This window comes from Cannabis sativa, chromosome 7, assembly GCF_029168945.1.
Source record: "Cannabis sativa cultivar Pink pepper isolate KNU-18-1 chromosome 7, ASM2916894v1, whole genome shotgun sequence".
NCBI lineage: Eukaryota > Viridiplantae > Streptophyta > Magnoliopsida > Rosales > Cannabaceae > Cannabis > Cannabis sativa.
In genome coordinates, this window is record NC_083607.1 from 39,663,044 (window position 1) to 39,675,048 (window position 12,005).

At 34.1% G+C, this 12,005-nt stretch overlaps 3 protein-coding genes across 3 annotated transcripts; 2 read left to right on the plus strand and 1 right to left on the minus strand.

The window, feature by feature from the left end:
- The first annotated feature begins 493 nt into the window (after nt 1-493).
- Nucleotides 494-4,297, plus strand: LOC115697848 (farnesylcysteine lyase). The gene is made up of 5 exons (XM_030624994.2): nt 494-1,146; nt 1,242-1,415; nt 2,012-2,371; nt 2,484-2,659; nt 3,888-4,297. Exons 1-5 carry the CDS (start codon nt 637-639, stop codon nt 4,150-4,152), a joined length of 1,485 nt encoding a protein of 494 aa, XP_030480854.1. The 5' UTR covers nt 494-636; the 3' UTR covers nt 4,153-4,297.
- A 2,802-nt stretch (nt 4,298-7,099) lies between these two features.
- Nucleotides 7,100-8,624, plus strand: LOC115697829 (uncharacterized). Its single transcript, XM_061118847.1, has 2 exons — nt 7,100-7,859; nt 8,014-8,624. The coding sequence occupies exons 1-2, from the start codon at nt 7,125-7,127 to the stop codon at nt 8,443-8,445; spliced, it is 1,167 nt and encodes a 388-aa protein (XP_060974830.1). The 5' UTR covers nt 7,100-7,124; the 3' UTR covers nt 8,446-8,624.
- Nucleotides 8,625-8,642: 18 nt separating this feature from the next.
- On the minus strand, nt 8,643-11,301 carry LOC115696380 (uncharacterized). Its single transcript, XM_030623281.2, has 6 exons — nt 10,803-11,301; nt 10,620-10,700; nt 10,156-10,487; nt 9,919-10,048; nt 9,282-9,778; nt 8,643-9,149 (listed from the first exon to the last, which is right to left on the minus strand). Exons 1-6 carry the CDS (start codon nt 11,292-11,294, stop codon nt 8,963-8,965), a joined length of 1,719 nt encoding a protein of 572 aa, XP_030479141.2. The 5' UTR covers nt 11,295-11,301; the 3' UTR covers nt 8,643-8,962.
- Nucleotides 11,302-12,005: the final 704 nt, after the last annotated feature.

Genomic DNA, 12,005 nt, shown 5'->3' on the forward strand with positions numbered 1-12,005 from the left:
GCCGTCAGATCAAATAACTCCCTCATCTGACGGCCGCCGTACATCACGGATTACAATCCGTGAAAGTACAATAACGGGACAAAAAATCATATCCCTTTTATTATTATTATATATTAGATTATTTTTTTTAAGTTATTATTTAATAATTTCATAAGTAATTGTTTTTTAATTATTATATTATATATTTAAAATAGTCACGCGAAAAGCGATTATATTACTTAGTTTATTATAAAAATGCCGAAAAAAGTATTATCTCTTTTTATATAGCTATAGATATTATTATGACAGAAGAAAAATATTAAAAGCACATGGCCTAACATCTTTAATATCAGTTCTATTTATTTTTTCTAAAATCAGTTCCATTTATTAATTTAATAAATATTATAAAAAACCCTAAATAATAATAATGATAATAATAATAATAATAATAATAATAATAATAATAATAATAATAAAAGACCATGTCATAAAAATAAAATTATTATGCACTTGTGTCTAATCTATGCTAAAAATATTAAAAAAAAAAAAAAGTCTTCACTGTCCTGCTTAGCTATAATCATTCGTTTTAAACAACGGAAAGTTTCGTAAAGAAGAGTAACACGTGTAGCTTTTGGAGCTTTGCACAATTCCTTAACAATGGTGTTATCAAGGCTCACACTCATTTTCATTCTCTATTTTCTCTCTGTCTCATCAGCAACCAACCCACCACCGCCGGATGCCGCCGTTTGCATTGTCGGCGCAGGCATCGGAGGCTCCTCACTCGCCCACTTTCTCCGGCTTTACTCCACTCCCGATGTCGATTTTCACATCCGCATCTTTGAGCGAAACGGCGTCGTTGGAGGCCGTACGGCCACGGTCAATGTCTCCGGCGACTTCTTCGAGGCTGGAGCTTCCATTCTCCATCCCAAAAACTTCCACACCCTCAATTACACCAAGCTGCTTAATCTCACCATTAAAGAACCTTCATCATCATCTTCTTCTGCTTCTCCAGCTTTCGGAATTTGGGACGGTAAGAAATTTGTCTTTAAAACCATAAGCTTCAACTCCGGCCTTCCCTTTGTTCAGAAGATTGTTTCGGTCGCCAATTCGGTCCTCATGGTTCTTCGCTACGGCTTCTCGCTTCTCAAAATGAATACATTTGTTCAGGTAAAATTCTGCGTGTTTATACAAGTACTAAATATTTTGAGTGAGAGATTGATTGAATTGAGTTAGTTATTGTGAGACATATTTGTACTGTGCAGGAAACTGTTGGAAATTTTTTGAAATACTATGAAAGTCATGAGTCGAGACCCATTTTTGAAAGCGTTGAGGAGATGCTTAAATGGGCGGGACTCTACAATCTAACAACCACCACTTTGGGATTTAAATTGGCTGATATTGGATTGTCTCCTTTGTTGATAAATGAGCTTGTAACTGTAAGATTTATCTGCTTTATATATACTAAATGGTTGATTTCTGAAAAAAAATGTGGTTACTGACATGATTAGCTACGAATTAGATTGTGGAACGAGTCTTTTGTTATAATCCTTAATGGGAATTGATAAGACTTTTTGGGATCTGGATTTGAGTTTTTCAAATAGGAAATCATTAATCATGTATGATTAAGCTTCATATGGTGAGATCTATACATTGCATTCCCTCTGTAACTGGACATATCCCTATAACCCGAGACTAAATTTAGATCTTTCTTACTACAAGAGTCAATGAATAAAGTAAGTAAATAGGGATTGCGATATTTTTTTTTTTTAATAGGGATTGCGATAATTTGAATGCTATGTCAGCTATAAACTTATGGATCCATATTAAGCTATTGATTGTAGTATAAACAAATATAAGATTTGGAAATATGCTCAAGAATGTAGCTTCAGTTTGGTTGAAGTATGTGTATGGTGCTTAAAACAAGAAATACTATAAGAGGGTGTGTTGGATTGTTTGAATTTTGATTTGTTTATTTGGGTATGAAAAAGTAGCATGTTTGAGCTTTGCTTAAATTTAAGATTTTTAATTGCAGGTCATCACAAGAATCAATTATGGTCAGAGTGTAGCCATTAGTGGACTTGCAGGAGCTGTTTCATTGGCTGGATCTGATGAAGGGTTGTGGTCCATAGAAGGAGGGAACTGGCAGATGGCTTCTGGTCTTATTAATCATTCAAATGTTGCATTGCACCTACATGAGGAAATAGAATCAATCTCTTTTGTTGAAAGATATTATGAACTTAATTCCACCAAAGGAAAGAGCTATAAATGTGACATTGCTGTGGTTGCTACACCTCTAGATGAGGTGAAAATTCAGTTTACTCCTCAAGTATCAATTCCCAAGAGAAGTTTACAGCATACCTATGCAACTTTTATTAGGGGCCTTCTAAATCCTGTAAGTTCTCTAACATTCTTATCAATCCTTGTGCAGAAACCTTTGTTTTCCATTCATTTTATTCTACATTATTTCTATTAAAATTAATCCTTGATGTTTTGTTGTTCCGAAGGAATATTTCGGCCTGGATTCGGTATCAAAAATTCCAGAACTAGTGGGAACGATTGAGCATCCAGATCTTTCATTCTCAAGCATTTCAGTTCTTAAGCAATATGATGAAAAAGATATGGCGTACAAGGTCTTCTCTCGTAAACCTATGAGCGATGAATTACTAGATAGCATCTTCAGGTACTATCCACTAGCCATCTCTTATTCATTGTGTGGGGAAATCATTTATTTTTTACGTTCGGGAGACTGCTGCATACATTGTATGTTTTAATTGAAAAATCTTAACGTACTAAATAATTAATTTACAGTACCTGGTGTGATGATGGCATTACCTTAATCATAGTTTGCTCTGAAAATTTTGACAATTGTCCTCCCATTCTGTCTTAGCACTGGCTTCCACTTATCAAATATCAATATCATTAGTGGTCTAGTTTAATATCTATTTCATATGTCTCCATTCCATCATTGCCACTGCATAATTGTCTAGATACAGCAACTTCTTCCAAACCCACTAGCCATTATTATTTCCTGAAAACCAAGAGGAGCAATAGGTTATGGCTTTAGAATGAGGTCATCATTGTGTTTAGTAAAAGGGAGGGAAATAGCATTAGAATATTAAGTCTGATGAAAATTAAACCATTTTGCTAAACTGCTGTTGCTGTGGTTGTTATTCCTTTAAGATTTCCAAAGTACATGAGGGCTTGTTATTTACCTCAGCATGTATTTGTCTCTTCGTACTTTCCTCACCTTAGTTGTTTTTTTACATAGTTTTACATAATTAGCTTGACAAGGCGGGTTGACTAATTTGCGATCCATCTGAGCATAATTGAGACTGGTTGATCTCAAGAGTACTATATCTCTGTCCTCTCAGTTAGTCAGTTGTAGATTAAGCCTCTTTGTCTCTCTCTCTCTCTCTAATAAAAACCACTTTGACAATGGTTTGTTGCTATGGATGATCTATTATCTAATAGATTATATACACAGTTGAAACATGGAATTTGATGTCTACAGATAACTAGAGAAGTTAAAACAAAAAAAAAAAAGTTATGCCAGAAGTTTGGGGAGTACGCAAATGTGGTTCGGAATAATTATGTGTTATTCATTTATCTCTTTTTCAAGAGATCTATTGTGAAAACTAGTTATGAAAATGTGTCCAAACAAACCAAGCAGGACTTGTATTTTCCTTTTGGGTTGATATCATTATTTGTGAGGAAGTTACAATAGAGTAAATTAAAAGTGTTTTTTTTTAGCTTAGATTGTGATTTTCTTTTTTGCTGAATAAGATTGTGAATCACTTAAATAACTAAGGATTTATATATTCTTCCTTTTGTTTCCTCTTAAATGGAAAGGTAGCCTACCCTTACAAATTTTCAGTACTAATTGTGTCATTTTCTGTGTGCGGTTTCAGTCTGAGAAAGGAGACAATTCAAATAAATTGGGGTGCATACCCTCATTACAAAGCTCCTGAAGTGTTTGCACCATTTATCTTGGATGATCGACATTTGTATTATGTGAATGCCTTTGAGAATGCAGCTAGTACAATGGAGACTAGTGCTGTGGCAGCTGAGAATATTGCTCGACTCATCCTCTCTAGATTCTTTGGCCAACCACCTTTCAGTTCCTCAAGATCGGAATCCAATTCTGATGAAGGAACTTTACGAGTAGATCTGTGAGTTTTCTTTCTATGGAGAACTGTAAAATTATACAAATTGTACTTTAAAATGGTATTAAAAGAAATGACTTTTGTAAATAAGATTTTTTCTCTGGGATTCTTGGAATGGATGAATAAACCAACTACAAAATGATAAGTTTGTACACTATTTACTTGTTCTCCATGAAACTAATTGCTAGTAATGTCACCCCAAATTTCCACACAAGTTATTCTTATATTATGTCGATTTTTTTTTTTTCTTGTCACCTTTTTTGTGCTGTATCAACTAGCCCATTGGACTTAATAAAACTCTGCCAGACTACTTGACCCTGGGGCGTGGACTTCAATAATAAATAAAAGTGTTTCCTCTATAGACAACTCATTTTTAAATAAACTTGTCATAATTTTTTTAAGAAAGAAATTCCGCAAACCTTTCAAAATTGTTTATTTTTTTTTTTAAAGTTAGCGAATCATTTTAAAATTGTTTTAGTACAAAGTAATCCAATAATAAATAATTTTGTTTCCCACTACAATTTATTATTCTTTTTTAAAAAATTAAAGAATCTTTTATTCATGTGAGCAAAGAGTAATTAAAGCATTTTATTTATGAGCATGCATGTGAGGAAAGAGTAATTAAAGCATTTTGCAAGCAATAAGTAGTAAATGACATCGCTTTGTTCAAGAGGAAATTGTCAAGAAAAATTCACATAATTCATCAAAATTTTAAAAAATTTACAAAAATACATAACACGAATTTTTTTTTTATTTTAATCTTTAAATTTATTTATGTACAAAAATGTCTTTTCAGTAATTTTTTTTGGTTATTTTATTATTTTATTATGGTTGTCATGAGTTGTTTTTCTTATTTTATAATTTATTTAGGGAATTTTACAAAAATACTGTTTTTGGACCAAAACTTTACAATTATACTGGGACACGGCAAAAACAACATTTTTACTGCCTCAGCCCAATTTCATTACTTTTGTACTGCCCAAGCCCAACATCATTTCATTTATACTGTGAACAGTAAAACACACGGGAAACAACCTTCTTCGTGTGTGGGGAGACGCCGGAGACGGAAATCACCAAGAAAAAACTATTAAATCCGGCGAAGAGTTTTTTGAAAAGGAATCAGAATTGAAGAACAAGACGTACAGAAAACTGTCCCCCCAAAATAACAGAGGTAAACACAACAAAACCCAAAAAATAAGTTAATTCTTAAGAAACCAAAAAAAAATAAAAAATAAAAAAAAAACAAGATTTAGATCTGAAGTTTTAAAAAAAAAAACGAAAACACAAATGTGATATTCTTTAATTTATGATGCAAAAACATAAATGAGGGTTGTTCTATTGTTAGTTTGACGTTTGTAACACAAAATGATTTCGAAAAAAAAAAAAATTGATAAAATAGTACAATTATTCAAACACAACATTAGGGTTGTTCTAATGTTGTTTTGCGGTTAGTAATACAAAAACATTCATACATATATGTATCAGACAAATATAATAATAAAAACTAACAAAAAATATAATGGGTATTTCTGTTTGGTTGTTTTTGTGTTGTTTTATCGTTGTTGATTTTTTTTTGTTAATTTTTTTTTTGTTGTTTTGCTATTGTTTTATTGTTGTTGTACTATTGTTTTAACATTAAATAAGACCCTGGAATGACAGGTAATGGAACGTCTACCAATACTCATCAAGAGCAATGGACAATGGAATGAAGATCACAATTATGTGAACTATGTGGCTAGTGGAGAATTCATACCAACAAAATGCAAGTACGAAGAGCTACTGCAAATACTGCTTACTTCATTGGGTTGCGAAAACACCAGCACAACACTACAAATACAGTACCAAGCTAAAGAAGGAATACCACCGATCAAAATATGCAACGATCGAAGCCTCTACTTTTACTTGGAATTGAAAATGAAAGAAACAGATTTCACGACATATCCACTATGTGTCAACCAGCAAAACAACAACACAACACCTGCTGCAACACCAAATTCGATATCCACAACAACACCGAATGAATATAATGTGGCAATGATCGAAAACAACACAACAACGCTTGAAAACAACATAACAACAACATAATCATACACAACGGGACAGCAAACAGAAGAAGGGGAAAAGTCAGAAACAATAGAAGATGAGGAGGACAAATTCGACATAATTGACTATGCAAATCGGATTTGCTTTGAAGAAATGGTAGAACAACTTGAAAACACCGGTAAAAAGCTGGATCCGAAATCGACATCAACAATGCAAAGTTAATAACGGACAAGCAACACCCCGAAGTGGAAAAAGGACAGCATACAAAGACAAAGAAACTCTAAAAATGTCCTCAGCTACTACGCAATCAAAAACAACTTTCAGTACAAAGTGTGGAAGTCCTGCTCTCAAGAGTACAGTCTGAAATGTGTTTACGAAAGCTGCAATTGGTCACTAAGAGCATCGAGAAATGACCCAACAAACACATTCATAATCAGGAGGTTTGTTTTTTTAATAGTTTTTTAATGTTGTTTTTGTTGTCAGCCTTAACAATTGCCCTGTTTCCACAATTTGTACTGAAATACACATGTTTGGTATCTGCAACAGGTTTGTTTTAATAGTTTTTTAATGTTGTTTTTGTTGTTTTTTTGTTTCAATAGGTTCTCAAATATGCACACATGCCCCATAAATATTAGGCATGAAGACCAAAGGCAAGCAACATCGAAACTGATAGGGGAATGCATAAAACCGAAGTTCTTGAACATAAAGACCAAGGCAACAGCGATGGACATAAAAGGGGAGTTGAAATACAGATTTGGCATCAAAATGAACTATATGAAAGCTTGGAGAAGTAAGGAACATGCAGTAAACGACTTGAGAGGTAATGCTAGTGACTCGTACAGCCTAATACCGAGTTTCTTACACATGGTGGAAAAAACAAACCCTGGATCATTTGTCGATCTGAAAATGGCAGAAGACAACAGCTTGCTCTTTGTTTTCATGGCGTTGGATGCATCCATAAAAGGGTGGGGAGCATGCAGACCGATAGTTGTTGTGGACGGAACGTTCCTCAAAGCAGCTTATGGGGGAACTTTGTTGTGCACATGCACACAAGATGCAGCAGGTCATATTTTTCCACTAGCGTTTTGTGTTGCAGATTCTGAGAACGACCAATCTTGGAAATGGTTCTTCAAAAAATTTAAAGAAGCGTATGGGGTACGGGAACACCAATGCCTAATTTCAGACAGGAATGAAAGCCTCATCAAAACAGCAAGAGAAATCTATCCAGAAATTGCACACAGTTACTGTGGTTACCACATTTTGAGCAACCTTAAAACAAGCTTCAAACAACATGCTGCCAAATACAATCTGCCATTCTTTGGAGCAGTCAAAGCCTACACAGAAAAGCAATTCGAGTTCCACATGGCTGAATTGGATGGATTGGACAAACGCATAAGACCTTACCTAAAAAAAATCGGGTATGAAAAGTGGTCAAGAATTCATAGCCAAAACAAGAGGTATTCCACAATGACCTCAAACATATCAGAATCACTGAACGCTGCAAATTTGGCAGCAAGGGAGCTACCAATTACAACACTGCTAGAATGCTTGAGAGCATTGGTGCAACAATGGACGCATACTAATAGGACAAAAGCACACAACACCTTCACTAAGCTATCACCAACTGGAGAAGACATACTGTTGAAAAATTACACATACTCATTGAATCTGGAGGTAAAATATTAATTATGCTTCTTTTTTTTTTGTAAAAAAAAAAAAATAAACAGTAAGTAAAAGTTGTTGTATTGTTGTTTTAATAGTTTTGTATTGTTGTTATTGGAATTACAGCTATGTTTGATTTTTTTTTTTTCAATAAAATTTAAAATAGGTTAAAGCAACAACAGATTACTTGTTTGAGGTAATAAGAATGAAAGAATCGTGGGAAGTAGACCTAGAAAAAAGAACATGCACGTGCAACAGGTTCCAAATAGATGAAATGCCATGCGGGCACGCAGTGGCCGTGATGAGGGAGATGAACATGGACCCGTACACCTACTGTTCAGATTACTACACAAAAAAAAATTGGCTAGCAACTTATTCAGGGACAGTTTACCCAATAGGACACCAAAGTGAATGGGAGGTACCAGAAGAAGTGAAGAATATTATAGTCTTGCCTCCACATGAAAGAGTAAAATCAGGAAGACCAAAAACATTGAGAAGGAAGGCTGGATGGGAAAAGGATCAACACAACAAGTGCAGCAAATGTGGTGAACTGGGGCATAACAAAAGAACATGCAGCAGAAGACGTAGAAGGGAATAAAAACAACAACAAAACAACAGTGGAAAAACAAAAGAAAACTACACATACGTTTTGAGAATGAGATATTGAGGAATTTAAATTTCTGAAATACAAAGGGAATACATTTTTTATTTGAAAAACATTGATTACATTGGGAATTGTTGATACTTTAGATTGGATATTAAAAGATGTTGGATACTAAATTGAATATATATATGAAGTTTGTTATTGAAACAATTTGTGTTTTTAATACTGAAATTAATATTTGTATTCAAAAAAACAGAGAAACTATAAGAAAAAAAAAACAAAAAAAGAAGGGATGTGAAATGAAAAAACTAACAACTTTAACATACCAACATGTTTGTACATAAAAATAATAAGAAAAAACATACAAAAATAAAAAGATTACATGTTGTCCACACAAAACGTAAGGAAACACAACATAACACCAATGTTTGTTTAAGAAAAACAACATAAAAAACATTAAAACAACATTAAAAAACTATAAGAACAATGACAATCTGATTGAAAAAACAAATCACTTCTGAAGGCTGGGAGGGGCCTCGGATTCACTTTCAATGTTCTCAGTTTGCTTCTTCATCCCATATTGATAAAATAACACAGCCAAACGATCGCGGTGAATTTCCACATCAAAATCAGAGGATGGGATGGGTTTGCCATCAATGAAATACTCAGCAAATGATGCAACAAAAACACCACAATCACTGGAAAAAACACAACAAGAAAACACAAAAAAAGACACTATGAGAACACTGATAAAAAACAAAGTCACATAACAAAAAAATAAAAATACAAACAACCTGTGAAAAACATTGAACACTAAACATAAAACTTACGCTGTGACCTGCTCGGGTAAACCATCAACAACAACAATAGGGAAAGGTTCCATAGTGCTAAACTTAGCTTCGTTGCGAAGGCCTTTGAAGTCTAACATAGAGAAGTAATATGGTAAAATAACAGAGAAAGACTTGCAAGCCTCTTTGGCAGCTGTCATATACCTCCCAGAACGCAATGAATTGTACAGATATATGCGCCTGTCAACTATGTTAAGACGACCACAAATCCAATGATCCTGTAATTTTACATTGATAGGCATAACAACATGATCAACCAAATGCCAAGGAGTGGCACATAATATCTTACCACCTTGAATGTACTGGGCCACATTGTGAGAAAGAGACAACACCGATATATCGTTGTTTTTCTCAACAAACTTCTCATACAAAGTTGTTATGCTAGAACAAAACAGGCAATCAGTTGTGGTGACTTTGATTTTCGGCTCGGCTGAGTACATTATTTTCTTACGAAGATAATAGAAAATGATGTCAATGTGCTGAACAAAAAGAAAAAAAAAAGAAAGTAAAAAAACATTCAAACTTATAAAAAACTAACAGAACAACACTTAAAAACATTAAAAAAAATAAACAAAAAAACAATATGTAAAATAATAATAATAATAAAATAAAAACTTACAGAATTGGTAAGGAAACAATTAGGGTAGGCAAGGTTGTGAAACCACATCTTGTTGCTGATGTCCTCAACACTAAAACGAAATGGCGGAAATATTGTGTCCTTACCCTTACAATACACATTAGTTGTTGTGCTAAAAAAAAAACAAATAAAAAAATATCAAAACACAAATAAAAAAATAAAAAATAAATGGAAAACGATATCAGATATATAACTGAAAACACCTACAAAAATACTTACTTAGATTTATGCTTTCTAAGACCTGTATCAACCCACTTGACAAACTCAGCTTCCAATTGCGGATCGACAGGTTCACCAATCTTGTTGTCCAACGGGCACAAACCACGCACATATTTAACGACCTTATACACAGAATCATCAGGAGAAACTGAGGATGAACCTGATTTAGATGCACCAGAAGCAAGCTCAATGAATGGGGATTTCAAAACAGCTCCTTTCTTCCGATCCCTCTTTTGAGGACGTAAAATAGGAGTCTCTTGAAAAACAACCATTTCAAGATCAGTCTTCTCATAAGTCTCAACAGGAGCAGGGGCATTAGTTGAGGAACCAATCTAAAAAAGAGAAAGGATAAAAAAAAAGATTTTTTTTAAGTTTCAAACAGTACAATAAAAACACCATAAAAACAACAATAGAATACCATATAAATACAAATTACAAAAAAAAAAAAAAACAGAAACACAAACCAAATTCTCCACAACTTTAACAGCAGATGCAATTGTTGCATCAACATCAATGTTGTCCTCCCCACCTTGAGACTGTTCAGGCTGACAACAGAAAAAAACAGTAAAAAACTATTAAAACAAACACAAAACACAGAAATCCACACAAAAAAGCACAAAAAAATGATGTCCAACCAATAAATACACCTGTTTGATCTCTGCAATAGGTTCCACAGAGTCAGAATTCTTGGCATCATCCACCTTGCCGGTATCATCATCCCTCGAAACAACCTCGGGAACAACAACACCCTCATCGTTACGAACATCGCCCGTGTGAGCCTCATCCTGACCAGCACCAACACCATCTCCACCCAGATCATCATCATCATCATCAGTTTCATCGTCATGATGATCATCTCCTTTGTCATCGTCGAATTTATCATCCTCGTCTTCCTCCGAAGTGGAATCTTCATCATCCTCATTTTCTAAAGTACGAAGAGCATCTTCAGACTGAGATCCATTGTGAGTAAGACCACCTTGGGATGACTGAGAACAAAAATAAAAAATTAAAAAATTAATTAACTGTATAAAACAACATAAAAACACTACTAAAAAAATAACAGAAAAAGTAATGACAATTAAAAAAAACACCTCAATAAGAATGTCCAGCTTCTTGTTCATCTCAGCAACAGATTTCATAAGAATCCCTTGCCGGGCCGACAACAACAGATAAACACTTTTTAAATTCCTCAAACTCAACTCGGGAGACATTCTCATGAGCAGATGATGAAGAAGAACCCATCAAGCCAGGTTGACCAGCAGGCTTGGAACCACCTTTAATTTTGAATTTTACAGCCTCGGGAGTAGTCTCACCAGAGAAAAAATCAGTGAGGCTCAAACTCAATCTCTCAACGGAAGTTGGAGTGATGTTTCTTAATTTTAACTGAAACAACAAAAACAAACAAAAAACAATATGCACATGAAACTGAAATTATAAAATAACAACAACAATAAAAACATAAAGTATAAATAATGTATACAAAAACAACATTAAAACAACAGTGGAAAGATAATAAAAAACAACAGGATTACCTCTTTCAAAGACCGATCGAAAATGAGGGTGTTCATGACATCCATTTTCACCATACCCTCCTTGTCCTTGGGTAATTTAGGCCAATTCAAAATCCTTGGAATGCCAACATTTGAGTACAAGGACAGTTTCCCAATAACATACGGGCAACACTCGAAAAACCAGAATTGAATAGCCAAAGGAAAACCCAATAACCTGTAATACCCACCATCCTCGTCACTACGAACTACCCTCTTATAACCAGAATCTATCTTACCCTTCAAAGAATGCATAGTGATATCAAAACAATGCTTGCCCCACCCAAATTCATTATATCGACC

What these genes read in the sequence shown, in the direction of transcription:
- LOC115697848 (XM_030624994.2), top strand. Translation starts at nt 637, where the DNA reads ATGGTGTTATCAAGGCTCACACTCATTTTCATTCTCTATTTTCTCTCT. An exon ending in AAATGAATACATTTGTTCAG is followed by an intron (nt 1,147 to 1,241) that starts GTAAAATTCTGC and finishes TGTACTGTGCAG; the next exon opens with GAAACTGTTGGAAATTTTTT. An exon ending in TTAGGGGCCTTCTAAATCCT is followed by an intron (nt 2,372 to 2,483) that starts GTAAGTTCTCTA and finishes GTTGTTCCGAAG; the next exon opens with GAATATTTCGGCCTGGATTC.
- LOC115697829 (XM_061118847.1), top strand. Translation starts at nt 7,125, where the DNA reads ATGGCGTTGGATGCATCCATAAAAGGGTGGGGAGCATGCAGACCGATA. An exon ending in CATACTCATTGAATCTGGAG is followed by an intron (nt 7,860 to 8,013) that starts GTAAAATATTAA and finishes AATTTAAAATAG; the next exon opens with GTTAAAGCAACAACAGATTA.
- LOC115696380 (XM_030623281.2), bottom strand. Translation starts at nt 11,294, where the DNA reads ATGAAATCTGTTGCTGAGATGAACAAGAAGCTGGACATTCTTATTGAG. An exon ending in CTATTGCAGAGATCAAACAG is followed by an intron (nt 10,701 to 10,802) that starts GTGTATTTATTG and finishes TTCTGTTGTCAG; the next exon opens with CCTGAACAGTCTCAAGGTGG. An exon ending in ATTGTTTCCTTACCAATTCT is followed by an intron (nt 9,779 to 9,918) that starts GTAAGTTTTTAT and finishes CTTTTTGTTCAG; the next exon opens with CACATTGACATCATTTTCTA.